Source organism: Eublepharis macularius, chromosome 6 (genome assembly GCF_028583425.1).
Source record: "Eublepharis macularius isolate TG4126 chromosome 6, MPM_Emac_v1.0, whole genome shotgun sequence".
NCBI lineage: Eukaryota > Metazoa > Chordata > Lepidosauria > Squamata > Eublepharidae > Eublepharis > Eublepharis macularius.
The window spans coordinates 120,221,244-120,235,015 of NC_072795.1; the positions used below are offsets into that span (position 1 = coordinate 120,221,244).

At 43.1% G+C, this 13,772-nt stretch overlaps 1 protein-coding gene across 1 annotated transcript in view; it reads left to right on the top strand.

The window, feature by feature from the left end:
• ANK3 (ankyrin 3) overlaps positions 1 to 13,772 on the top strand; it is a 307,582-nt gene that overhangs the window by 172,402 nt on the left and 121,408 nt on the right. The window contains exons 19-21 of the mRNA XM_054982849.1: positions 12,004 to 12,102; positions 12,227 to 12,325; positions 13,637 to 13,732. Coding sequence (XP_054838824.1) covers positions 12,004 to 12,102; positions 12,227 to 12,325; positions 13,637 to 13,732 — 294 coding nt within the window. The remainder of the gene's footprint in view (positions 1 to 12,003; positions 12,103 to 12,226; positions 12,326 to 13,636; positions 13,733 to 13,772) is intronic.

Sequence of the window (13,772 nt, forward strand, 5' to 3'; positions counted from 1 at the left end):
TTTACCGTGTGGCATTGTTTGTGAAATTGCCCTTGATACTGACTATACTAATCTCACACTGTGTAATCTGCCTTGAGTCTCAGTGAGAAAAGTGGACTGTAAATGACATAAATTAAATAAATAAAATTATAATTGGTAAGGAAGAAAATGAAGGGCCAAGTGTGGGATTTTTTTAAATACCATTTTCATCCTAGTATATAAAAAGAATGACAGAGACAGTATTAATATTAACCTTTCCTCCATGCAGTGCGCAGTAGCTTTTGTTTATTGAACTATATAATATATCAAAATTGCACCTATACTGTGGCTTTGGCAGTACAGATACGTACTTAATCCATTAATTAACAGCATTTACTTAGATGCAAACTGTTTCTGTGTTGGAAGCCGGGCATCTCACGGTGGCGGTGGGCTTCTGGATATCACAGACTGGGTAATTTGCATCTGCTCCACACATTAATCCTTCCCCCTCCCGCTCCACAAATTAATCCAGTGTATTTCTGTTTATTCTTTGGGAGTGAACTAGCACCAGCTTTGCTCTGTGTAGAATTTGTCACTAAAAGATTATTAATTTGTGCCCTTATTTGCAGCCATGTTCGCTGGAACTTGGCTGCACGGTCATGATATTACTTACCCAGTGGGTGTTGCTTTCACTGTGTGCAGGTTTGGGGTTTCTTTTGTTCAGAATCTGGATTTCTTCCATGGAATATGGATACTGCCAAGTACAGGAGATAAAACCAGGCCCCATCTGCCCCTACATTACTGGCCATTGGGTAATTAATAAAACTAGTCAACCACCCTTCCTTGATTAGATTTTAATCAGAGGATCCTTGGTTTGTGGCTCCTTTTATCTGTTGGTGTTTCTTAAATTTTAGTAATGGCTTTATTGTGGTTATGAAGAAGCCGGTTGTCATTTTGTAACGTTGTGCACCAGTTTGGAATGCTGTCTGCGGCAGAACTGAGATTGAGAACTTTCTGAATGAACAAAGCTCATGGATGATGTTGTTGTATCCTCTGTTGTTTTCGTCTATGAAGTTTCTTGTTTGTGAAAGGGATTGTCTGATAAGACTCCTTCAGGATAGACATAATGCCAACCCCCCTTTCCTTTTTTATGCTAAATGTTCAGTTCAGTGCATGGAGGGAGAGCCCCTGTTTGGGTTTATTGTCTCTAAAAAAGGGAAAGCCGTCAGCCTGATTGGGGGTCCAGGTGATACTCTTCTTGTTTCCTTAATGCTCATATTTGGGCCGCAGGGTCCGACAGGAGTGGCATAAAGAGTCTGAGGATCAACCTGGAGGGCAAGCCATTAGGACTTATAATTCTAGCTGAAAGGCCAAGGGCTAATTTCGTTGCATGTTTTTTGTATGGTGTTGATATTTACTTTTCAGCAGACCTTTGAAACTGTTTGGAGCAGAGTGTAACAAAACAAAAAAAATACAGATAGGAGCTGCCTGTTCCTGCAGCCACCTCTATACTCTGAACTGTCTTGCTGAGAAATCTATAGTAATCAGAGTTCCATGGGACAAACGCTTACAAAATTTATTGAATTGTATCTGAGGCATGTCCTTGGATATATCTAGAGCCTTCCTGAATGAGTATTATTTATGTCTCTTGAACTTAGCTCTTCAGGGGCTCATGTGGATTTTTTGCTTCCTGAGATCCCATCAAAACAGAAATAAAGATCTCTTACCTAACAGAGTATCTCAGAACTCTTTTATATGTTTATGCTTATCACAGGGATCTAGAGTCACTTTGTGTCAGATTTCTCATCACCTTCTCCTTGGATGGATGGATGGATGGATGGATGGATTGTAATGAACTCTGGTCCTAAAAAACAGGCATGTGGGGCCTGGTTTGGATTGGAGTCATAGCACTCAAGAAGAGGGGGTTTTTGAACCTCATGCTCTGATTGGAAATGCCACCCCTTTCGGGTGATTTTTTTCCTGACTTTTTCCAGTCAGGAAAAAGACATATTTTATGCCTGTCTTTTTTCCCTACCAGCACTTACAGCAACCCTGAGGGGGAATGGCAGGAAGAGCTGCTGTAGTATAGTGCTTAAGTGGTTGAGCCACGAAATCAGCACTGTTCTGGTTTGAATCTTTCTACTGCCATGGCCTCAGCTGGTGGCCTTGGGTAAGCCACTCAGGCCCAGCTCCCCAGCTGTATTGTACAGATAATTATAACACTGACTTTGTTCACCACTCTGAGTAGGCACTAAGAGTGGTATATAAGCACACTGTTGTTATAATATCAAGATAGGAGAGTTAACGTCCCTTACTCAAGCGTCATACTGCTTTCCTCCCCCCACAAGCTTTTTTAAGGGCAAATTACATGTCCCAGTTACAAAACTTCTGTGGCACATACAGTTTTGCCAAACATTTACATGTAAAACCTTTCAAATGAACCTTGATTTTAAAATCTGATAAGATGTTGAGGGGGTCTCTTCTGCTTCAGGCATCAGTACAGTTTTGGGATGACTAAGAAATATATTTTGCAGGGTGTGATAAGACTCTCTAGGCAAGCCCTCGGACTGTGTTTCTTCTTCTCTGAGCTCCCTGTACCACCTTTCAAGAGCTGGCTGTGGGGCTCAACAAAAATTGGCAAAAACTGGAAGTATTTTTCCCCAGACTTCTGAAAGCTATGCAATTTTTTTCTGAATCAAAATTGAAGGCCAACCAGAGCAGTGCTTCAACAGAGACGAAGCAGATGACCTCTTTTGAGGGCAGGTAATTCTCGCACATTTCTGCCTCAGGTACAACGGTATCATTCAATCACAGCAGAATGACGAGCCTTCAGAAGAGGTCGATAGGTAGAAGGCAAACCTAAAGCCACACAATGACCTTTAATTATTTTTGTTGCCTCCCACTAGCAGTTTGTTCAGATCTCTATTTATGTTCCTAGGTACCTGGTTTGTTTTGACACAGTGCAGTACTACATAAAGTTACTCCAGTCTAAGACCGTTGATTTCAGTGCGATTAGACTGGAGTAACTGCACTATGAGAACGATACAAGGCTTTCACAGTAGCTACTCCAAGGCTAAGGAATTGATTTCCACTGGGGATTTGGAAGTGAATTTCAGGATTAATGTTCATGGGGGGAATATAAACTTTTGTTTTGCAGAAGCTTTTTAAAAACCGGTGGGATTCCTGACTCATTCTGGTTCTAGTGATTACAGTGTTTTGTGTGTTTTGTCCTGGATGTGTTTTAGAGGCATGTTGATGCAGAAATTACGGGTGTGCAGCAAAAAAAAAAAGTTTTATTCAGACCAAATATTTAAGGTATTCCTGATATCTAGATCATATTCTCTATTTGGATTCAGTTTTAATAGAGAATCTCAAGTATATCCAGTCATTATTTCCTATGGGGGAAACTACTGGGAGACAAAGGGGGTGGGTTTTCAAGCAAACTCCACCAAAATTGCAGGGAACCTAGTTCTTCCTATCCACTAAAGACCCTCCCCCCAAGTTTCAAGAAGATTGGACCCAATGGTCCAATTCTAAGGCCCCTGAACAAAGTATCCCCAAACCACTCTCCGTTGTTTCATATTGGGGAGGGGGGAAATTCCAAGGCTTTCCAGGGCAAAGAAACCTTAACCAAACACACAGGAGCAACCTCTGGCCAAAAGCCAGTCCCAATTCAAGCTGAACTAACAAGACCAACAGAACTAATGCCAAACCAGAGAACGCCACCATAACCAATGTCAAACCAGAGAATCTCAGCAGAACAAAATTGAAGCAAGGGACACTGTTGCAAGCCCGATGGAACTAGTGTCACTCAAAGATGCCATGCAGAACCCAGGGCCAATGTAAGCGCCAGAGAAGCCCTGCTGAACTGACATCAAACCAGAGAATCCCAAAAGAACCAAACTGAAGCAAGGGACACTTTTGCAAGCCCAACAGAACCAACCTCAAACCAGAGAATACCAGCATCCAACCTAGCAAGCCAGTAATACAGGGCAGCCACATTGAGCAATGGCATATAACAAACAAGCAACACCGACGCAGATACACACACAGCAATGCTGCCTCCCTCCCTCTTCCTGTTGCCTGGGAAACTTGGGAAGCTTACAAAGAGGAAGGGGGACAAACTGCTGCAACCTTTAAAATGCAATTCTCAGACATTCCTGCATATATCTGGATAATTTAGTAATGTGAATACCAGTTTATCTGGATATATCCAATTATGCTGAAAATATTCTGGATATATCTGAATGTTTCTGAATATTTACTTTGAGATATATATTCGGTATTCCCAAGCTGAAGCGCAAACACGCAGCAGCAACCTTGCGTCACACGGTCAGTGCCTGGATGAGCAATCACCTGGTTCTCCTGGGCATGCTGCTGTAGGTTCCATGAAAAAAGCAGAATATAAATAACATGACTGTATATTTTGTGTCGGTCTGAAGCCTCATACTAGGACGGAACAGGTTGTAAATTATTCAAAGAAATTTTTTGGCAGGTCTTTTTCTAGTGATTTACAGGCCCGCAGGGAACTGAGTGCGTTCTGATTCCATAAATATAAACTTGAGAATCCAGTATATCTAGATATAGTATTAGTTGGCAGTATTTCTGTGTGCTTTTGATATCCTCCCACGCTGCTACCCATGAAGCTTGGTGTCCCTAAATTAAGAGGGGCATAACATGATCAGATGATGGCTGGAAGATTAAAAGCTCTGTTTTTAAAAAATCCTTTGGATTTTCTGAGCATAAATTCTATATTTGGCTAAACCAGCTAAGTTGCATCAGCAAATACTGGGTAAGCACCCAGATCAGAGCCTTCTAAGCCCATATTTATGTGCTATGCACATGTTTATTTGTAATATACGTACTTGTTGAATCACATCCGGTCTTGAAAGAACGCTGACTGATATACCCAGGGAGCTGTTCAAAAGTTGCCCATCCTGCTGCCCACTCTTGTTTGGCCGGGTGAGGAAAGAACCTGCCAGTTGGCATCTTCCCAAGATTTTCATGGGATACACATCGGCATTAAGAAAGTCAAGAAATGAGTGCAAACTGAGGTGCCTGCCAAATGGAAAGCAATTTGGCACGAAAATATGTGGCCCTAAGTGGAAATCAAGGGATATCCTCTTCAGATCTCTTGATTGAGCAAACAGCCTGGGAATTAGTTGCTCTTCTTACTGGTTTGACACAGCAAAGCAGTTGTGGATGCTGATGGTCAACTTACTGCTAATCAGGCAAAGCAGCTCCATCTCCTATCCTCCATGAAGCAGCCTGTAATGTCGTGTCCGATCAGCCTCTGTCTCTCTGACTGCTGTTCTGCATTGTATAGGACACGGTTTATGATGAAGCGTGACATGATGTGACTGCGAGGGACTGAAAGCTTAAGGATGTACCCAGAGTAGCCCAGGGCCGATTCAATATGCCTGTGGTGGCGGGGTCAGAGTTCAGGACTGAAGTTTATTGCATTGCTCCAGGCTGGGCAGGTGCTGGTGTTGCTGGGGGGAGGGTGGGTGGGGTAGCATTCTGGATTCCTGAAGGGAAAAGCTGAAACAGAGTCACCCGGCCGACTCCAGGGAGTTTACCTTTCACCTTGTTTTGTGATGGATAAAACTGTTGTTTAATCTCTACGTTGCTATTTCCTGAACAGAGGCATACTTTTTTTTCTGAAGTAAAAATGGAAACAAACGTCACTCCTAAACAACCCAAGAACGCAGGCTACAACGTGTTCTGTTAAGAACGATCTGCCCTTAGAGGAGCCTTATCCCCTCTGTTTCTGCCTCACCTGGGCAGGTAATTCTGGTGCATCTCCCTGTCAGGAATGACTCGATGATCTAATCACAACCGGTGGCCAAGATGGGGCAGAGAGACTCCTTGGAGTGAGGCCAGGTCAAAGCAGTAAATCATCTGGAGATTCAGCAGGCAGCCTCTATTGTGGATAGTTCTTCGAGGCTTACAGGAGTCTTTATTTATTTAATCCATTCTTTGCCGCCCTCCGTTTGGGAATGGCTGCTTTGTGAAACTTTCAGAAGGCAAGAATAGGACAGATCTCAATGTGCGCAAAGGAGTTATTTGAGGCTCTGGGCTCTTTTCTTTCACTGCACTTCCATAGGGGGAAATTCTATCTATAACACACCTCTCTACTTACATCTTTGATTTAAGTGGCGGGTCCGTCAGCAATGGAGGAAATAGCAGGGACGTTTCACGAAGGTGCCTGTGGGAAAATGGATGCCTTGAAAATTATGACACTCACTATTTGCAGGATCATTGCATGTACTATTTATTTGATTTACATTTCTCACCCTGACTTGCTCTGAGTATGTGGGAAAGATACCCATCCCCTCCCAAATTTGAAATCAGACATCAGCTCCTACTGCTTTATGAACACAGAGAATAACTGCAAAGACTGTGTAATAGAACCACTGCACTGCAGTGGAGTGTGTATTAGATCTGGAATAGGACTATTTGGGTCCTGCTCTCCGCTTGGTCCTAGAGCTTGCTGGATAGTCTTGTGCATGTGACCAGTGTGGATCCTACTTCTGTCCTACCTCTCCACTGAGCAAGACTGGAAGCCTTCCTCCCGCCTAAGGAGTCTTCCTCTAACTTCAGTGGCTCTTCTGTTGACTCTTGCTTAGGCTGGAGGAGGGCTCCATGGCTGATGGCTGGATCCCATCTCACTATCTCATACTGATGCAAGTATCAATGTGCAGGCATTGTGGTTCCCTTGCTATACATTTATAAAAACAGTAAATACCTACAATTTAATAATGAATTCACTCCTAAACCTAAGAACACAGGCTACAGTGTGTCATTGGGTTGCGATTATGAAGGCAGCATGGTTTGGGTATCTGATGCTCTTCTGTGGGGGGAAAAAATATCCGGTTACTTCGACCCTCTTTTGAACTTTCTCCTTCATGCATTCCCAACTTGACCCTATTAAGTAAGCAAGTTTCTTAAGGGGGGAAAAAAGAGATAATGTGGGCTTGATGCAGGCTGATGAGGGCAGGAAGAGATCATGGCTTTGAGGATTATCTGCTGGTACCTGTCACCACCAAAGCTCCTGACAATATGCAAACTGCTTTCCCAAGCAATGAGCAATAATCTAATGATATTACGAGAAACAGAAGCCTTGAGTGGGAAATGTTTCCCTTCTCTGGAACAGAGTATACATTTGTCCTTTTATATTTTTTGTAATATCCAGTACCCATTTTGCAATACACTCTGTGCTCTCTGCCAATGAGGAGGCACCAAAGCCCAAGACTGATTTAATAATAATAACAACAACAACAACAACAACAACAACAACAACAACATTTGATTTCTATAGGGCCCTTCAGGACAACTTAACAACCACTCAGAGTGGTTTACAAAGGGTGTTATTATTATCCTCACAACAATCACCCTGTGAGGTGGGTGGGGCTGAGAGACCTCCTAGAAGCTGTGACTGTCCCAAGGTCACCGAGCTGGCTTCAAGTGGAGGAGTGAGGAATCAAACCTGGTTCTCCAGATTAGAGTCCTGCGCTCTTAACCACCATACCAAACTGGCTCTCGGTTTGCTTTGATATTTGCTTTGGGCAGTGTTAAGACCTCACTGTTCAGGCTGTCCTCAGGGTTTAGAATTGGGCAAGGAAATGGCAAAGCATTGTTGTACAGTTTTTATGTTATTTTGATGGACAGGGGGGCTTTTCTGGCTTTTGTTATCCTCCCTCCCTTTGGAATGCCGTAGATATTAAACCTAAGTATATGAAGACGTTTATTTACAGCGGCCAGCGTGCTTCCACAGAGTGCTTGATTTTTCTAAAATATGCATTTTTGTGACATATCTGGGTGAGGAAGAGAATAGGAATGACGCTATTCTCCTGAGCACAATGTGAATCCTTTTCTCTATTAGTTGTGTAATGCCATGCTGTAATATGGAAAATAAAGTCATAGTTCTCAGAAGCTCATTATAGCCCCAATTTTGTTTGTAGTATTTTATTCTACTTGTAAGAAGCTGAGTTTATTTATTAGAGTGTCCATATTTAAGTAGAACTTGCAATGGGAAAAGCAAATAGCCATAGAAACCAATTTGGCCCTGTTTTCTTAAGAGTTCTGACTGCAGAATTTCTGGGCACAAGTGATAGATAGCTACATTGCCCACCGTAGTCAGGGAGGGCAAAAGATTCTCATTGGCATCCTCTCCCCTCTCCCCTCACCCTGACTACAGGCAACAAAGGAAATGTTAGTTATGCCCACCCACATGGTGTCATCAGGGCTATCAAACTCCAGGTGGGGCTTGGAGTTTTCCTGGAATTATAACTAATCTCCAGATGATCAAGAACAGTTTTTATGGAGGAGTGGAAGTTTTGGAGGGTTGGCTGTATGGCATACACCCTCAAGCAACACCCACAAATCTCCAGGAATTTCCCCAAATTGGCAATTTAGGGTTGACTAGGTTGGGAAATTCCTGGAGATTAGGGGGTGGGTCTTGGGGAGCAGAAGGACCTCAGTGGGGTATAATGCCATAGAGTCCATCTTCTAAAGCCACCTTTTTCTCTAGGGGAACTGATCCCTCTTGTCTGGAGATCAATTGTAGTTCCAGGAGATCTCCAGGGCCCACCTGGAGATTGACAACCCTAGGTGGGATCGTGAATACGCTCTTAACATGGCAGACCCATGAACAATCCCCTGACTGAAATGCAGGATTGGGGGTAGAGCTGCAACACAGACTAGACTGCAACACAGAGAAAAGACTGGAGGAGCGCAGGAACAGAGGACCAGATTTGCCCTGAGTGGGGTTGGGCACCTTGCAAAATCAAGGCCAAACTAGATGGGACGGCATGAGGGTGCCACAAGGACAACATCACATCTAGTCTGGCCCTGAGAGTATGCTTCTGTTGATGCTGCAGTACCTTCCATGTCCATCCCTCTTGCTAGTTAAAGGAAAATCAAAAAGAGTCCAGTAGCACCTTTAAGACTAACCAATTTTATTGTGGCATAAGCTTTCGAGAATCAAGTTCTCTTCGTCAGATGCATGATACAAACTGGTCAAATACAGAAGAGGAGGAGGGAGAGGGGAGAGAAGAGGACATATATCAGAAGGGGACAAGATGCGATTAGCGGGGAGGCAACCAAAACATTCCTTTGCTAGTAAATGTAAACATCTCCTTTTGGTGTGGAGTCAGTTTGCCGTGTTAGTTTGCAGCAGTATAAGCATCCAATTCCTATGTAGTATAAGCCTTCGATAACCACAGCTCTCCCTGCCAGATGCATCTGACGAAGAGAACTGTGGTCCCCAAAAGCCCATACCAGGCGCCACTGGGCTCCCCCAGACCACGCCGCTGTAAAGGAAATCTGTTACCTGTGATAATGTGATAACCATTCATAGTCTCTATTCAGTCCCAGCTTGACAGAGTCAAATTTGCATATGAATTCCAATTCAGCAGCCTCCCGTTGGATTTTGTTTTTGAAAGGTTTCTGTTGAACCACAGCGACCTTTAAGTCTTTGATGGAATGTCCTGGTAGATTGAAGTGTTCTCCCACTGGTTTTTGGAAGTTGGCATTTCTAATGTCAGATTTGTGTCCATTTATTCTTTTGCGTAGAGGTTGGCTGGTTTGTCCAATGTACAGAGCAGAAGGACATTGTTGGCACATGAGGGCATATATCAGATTGGAGGATGAGCAGCTGTAAGAGCCAGAGACAGTGTAGTTGATGCCATTGGGTCCTGTAATTGTATTCCCTGGGTAGATATAGGTCCTGGCCTGTGCTCCTTCCGGATTCTAAAGCTGGCCCTGCAACAGCCATCTCTACTGTAATGCCATTCATGTAGTAAGGGGCAAACTATACGGTGCAAATCTATGCAGTAAAGGCATGACTTAAAAAATAAAATAAAAAGCAGCCTTGAGGGATGCTTAATCCTTTCTCTGCTTACCATTTTTCTAGTTGATATAACTCCATACTTCCCCCGCCCCTTTTCCGGGTTCCAAATGAACAATTGTCTTTGTAAAGATGCTTCTGGGATCAGCCAGGAGGGAAAGCAGATGGGGGTGACCCCCCCCCCCAAACACACTGCGCTTTCTCTCAGAATTGCAGCCTCCAAAGCCTGCTTTTAATTTTAAAACAGTTGTTGGGGCTTGATTACATATATTGGTCTGTAAAATCTTGTTGTCGCTTCCATTGGATTCAGTCCGACTTACGCATGGGTAACTGGGCACCAGAACGAAGCCTTGGCAGCCTTGACCATAACTTTCAGTTCTAGTTAATCATCCTCGTCATACACTAGGTTCCTTTGTACCTGATTGTTCTGTTCAGAAAGCAGTGGTCTTTTTTTTCCAGCTAATTAAGCAGGTGTATCAGTATTTGTATTGTGAAAGTACCAAGACAACCTACACAAAAGGGCCCATTGTGATGGACAACATGTGCATGCATGATATGGAAATGCTGTCCTTATCCCAGAACATGCCCCTTCGTTTAGCCAGGGGAGAACAGTGAGGATTCAAAGCAGAGCTTCTTTGGCTGATTCACCTGTCCTTTAGAGATGTGCCAGGATTCATCCATTTAGAGCTGCTGTAGCACAGTGGTTAAGTGATTCGGCTGCAAATCAGCACTCTACTGGTTCAAATCTCACTACTGCCATAAGCTCAGTAGGTGGCCTTGGGTAAGCCACTCCTCTCAGCCCCAGCTACCCAGCTGCCTTGTAGGGATAATAATAACACTAACTTGTGGGTGGGGCACTAATCTGTCTAGAAGAGCGATATATAAGCACAGTTATAATTACACGTTCTGGTGTCAGGTTTTAAATGTTCTTATTCAGGGGAAGATCTTCACTTTGGAAAAATTCTAAGATCTAAGTCCTCATCGTCACGGTCTAGAAGTTTGATTAAAATTTATACTTGAAATAAATTTAGTGAGATGTTTAGCCCTTGCTCCTTTCCCATTTGAATGATCATTTTTCTTCTGTGTTCCGCTGATTTGTGCACCGTGTAGAGTATTTTTAATAGAGAAGCAACTGGAATTTAAATGTCCCTCTACACGCTTGGTGGCATGTGAAGGTGAAACCAGATTTTTTTTAAAAAAAGATTTTAAAGCTTTTTTAAGCTCTAAAAGATGAAAACTAAGAAATCTTTGGAGTTTCGCTTCATGTGCCTTACATTTTTGTCAGTGAAAGTCAAGTTTTGCAGGAAGGGAGAAGAAATGATTGAAAGCATAACCCCTCAAAGATATTGTCCCTCCCCTATATAGTTGAAGATCTGACATGAAATGTTTGCTCTTTTGTAGAGTTTTTGCCCCAGTCTAAGACGATCCATGCATATAAACAGGCTTCTATGCAGATATCACCGGCTAGATCATGAACTGTGGCTTCTTTTATTGAGTCAAGAAGCCACAAATCATGATACAGCCGGTGATATATGCATGGATCTCCTTAGTTAGACTGGGGCAAAAACACACTACAAAAGAACCACGTCTTCCAGGTTGCAAGTTCTAATCGAGTCTGTTAATGATAGGACGTTTTGGAGGTCTTTCATTCATAGGGTCGCCATAGGTTGGAGGTGACTTGATGGCACGTCACACACACAGATGACCAAGTCATAAACTGAATGTCCATCCAAATGTGCATTGGGAGGTTTGTCAAAGCTTTCAATGGGATGTGCATCCCAGTTCCCATCACAGTCCATATTGGTGATGAATGGTGCAGCTAGTCTTTGGAAGCCAGTGTGGTATAATGGTTAGGGTAGGATCTGGGAGACCAAGGTTCAAATCCCCACCATGCCATGGAAACTTGCTGAGTGATCTTGGGCCAGTCACATACTCTAAACCTAACCTACCTCACATGGTTGTTGTGAGTATAAGAGGGAGAAGAGGAGAATGATATAAGCTGCTTTTGGTTCCCACTGGGGAGAGAGGCAGGGTATAAATGAATACATAAATAAATGCGTAGATACCTTTTCCTAAGCACAACTACAACTGGATAGGGCTGTTGCTGTTTTCAGTAAATGTATTGAATTATCACTTGGGAAATGTGTTAATTTTCCTCTTTTTGCTCCCTTGCTTTTGTGTACTTGTACTTCCAGATGGGATACACTCCATTACATGTTGGCTGCCACTACGGAAACATCAAAATAGTTAATTTCCTTCTGCAGCAATTTGGGAAAGTTAATGCCAAAACAAAGGTATGACTCCACTTTTTTTTATACAACCTCTTTCCCCACCCACCGCCCAGGTAGTCTTGGCTTTGAGACAGAGAAAAAAAAATCCCTTTACATTTTCTTCTTCCTTCCCCCATCTCCCATATAGAATGGCTACACCCCCCTTCACCAAGCAGCACAACAGGGACATACCCATATAATCAACGTCTTGCTCCAAAATGGCGCGTCGCCTAATGAGCTCACTGTGGTAAGTGAGAGGCATCAGGGATGCTATTCCTGGCGGTGGTTTCAGTAGCATCGTCATGCTTTCCCTCTGTTTACTGCTGCTTCCTTCTTTGACTGATTGTATTGCTTTTGTGGAAGGCCAGTGAGAAGATGAGGGGAGTACGTACACACACATGTCAGTGCACTGTTGCGCCACAGAAGCATATCAGCCATGCATCTTTGCTGGCAGCAATGACTAAATAAAGATTAGGGTTCATGGACCCCAGGATTTCTCTAACATGGCCTGTTTAGCAAAGCTGATCCCAGTTCTCCTTGTATCCTGGGATAACAACTTTTAGCAGTGCCTTGCTCCTGCTCTGCATCCACATATGCAGTATGTAAGCCTTGCAAATACTTAAAATCGGTTCTCTCTGTCAAGCCCACCCAGCCCATAACTTGCATGGTGCTTTCCTCCATTTTCCCTGAGCTTAGTGCTGCTTTAATCTTGGCGTGGTAAATGTGCTTCCCACAGCTTTACCAATGACACATTGTACATTATGTGGGTGGGCAGGCATTTCCAATCATGGGTTGTTGTGCACCAGAAAATCCTGATGGGTCCCAGGTTTGCAGTGCACATAGCATTGCATCTTTAGCAAACCTCCTTCTTACTCTGATTGCTGCAGAGTATGCTAGTACATAGACATAGAAAATTGCCACACGCATTGTGACGTCACTACTTACCCTACTCCTTGGGTGGACGAATGTTGTCTGGTAACAATTAAGAATATACCGACACATTTATTTAACTATCATACTCCTACTCCTTCCCTGGGAACCCTGGAAATTGTAGTTCTGTGAAAGGGTATGAAGAATTTTTCACCAACCTGCAGTTTCTAGGATTCTTGGGTAGCTGCCATGACTATTTGAGTGGTATAAAGTTGATACTAATTATTAATGTATGTAGGTTTGTTAGGCTCATATCGTTTAGTAAATTATGTTTCTCTCATCACTTTGTGTTCTGCATCATTTTAAGAGTTGCATCCAGATTATCTCTAATTTTGGGATTGGCTCTGTAGCTCGTTTGTACAGGATAGTTACAAATTATGAATTGATTGCTCTGAGAATCTGTGAGGCAGATATACTGCTTTGGGCAGCGGGGGGGGGGGGAGATGCAAGTGTTATGCAAGGCGTTATCTCCTTGCTGCAGCGTCAGCAGCTCACAATGGTTTTAAGATTTGATCAAGACTTGTTTTCTTGAATGTAAGCAAACTACATTAGTTCTCCCGTGTTCATCTGTTTAGCCTTAGTATCTTGTTCACAGGAGTCAGTTTTGATGAACTTTTTTGTTGTTTAGAATGGGAACACTGCCCTTGCCATTGCCAAAAGACTGGGCTACATTTCAGTGGTCGACACTCTGAAGGTAGTGACAGAAGAGACCATGACAACAATTGTAAGTATGGCTGTATTTTGGTGGCAAATGTAACTTAACA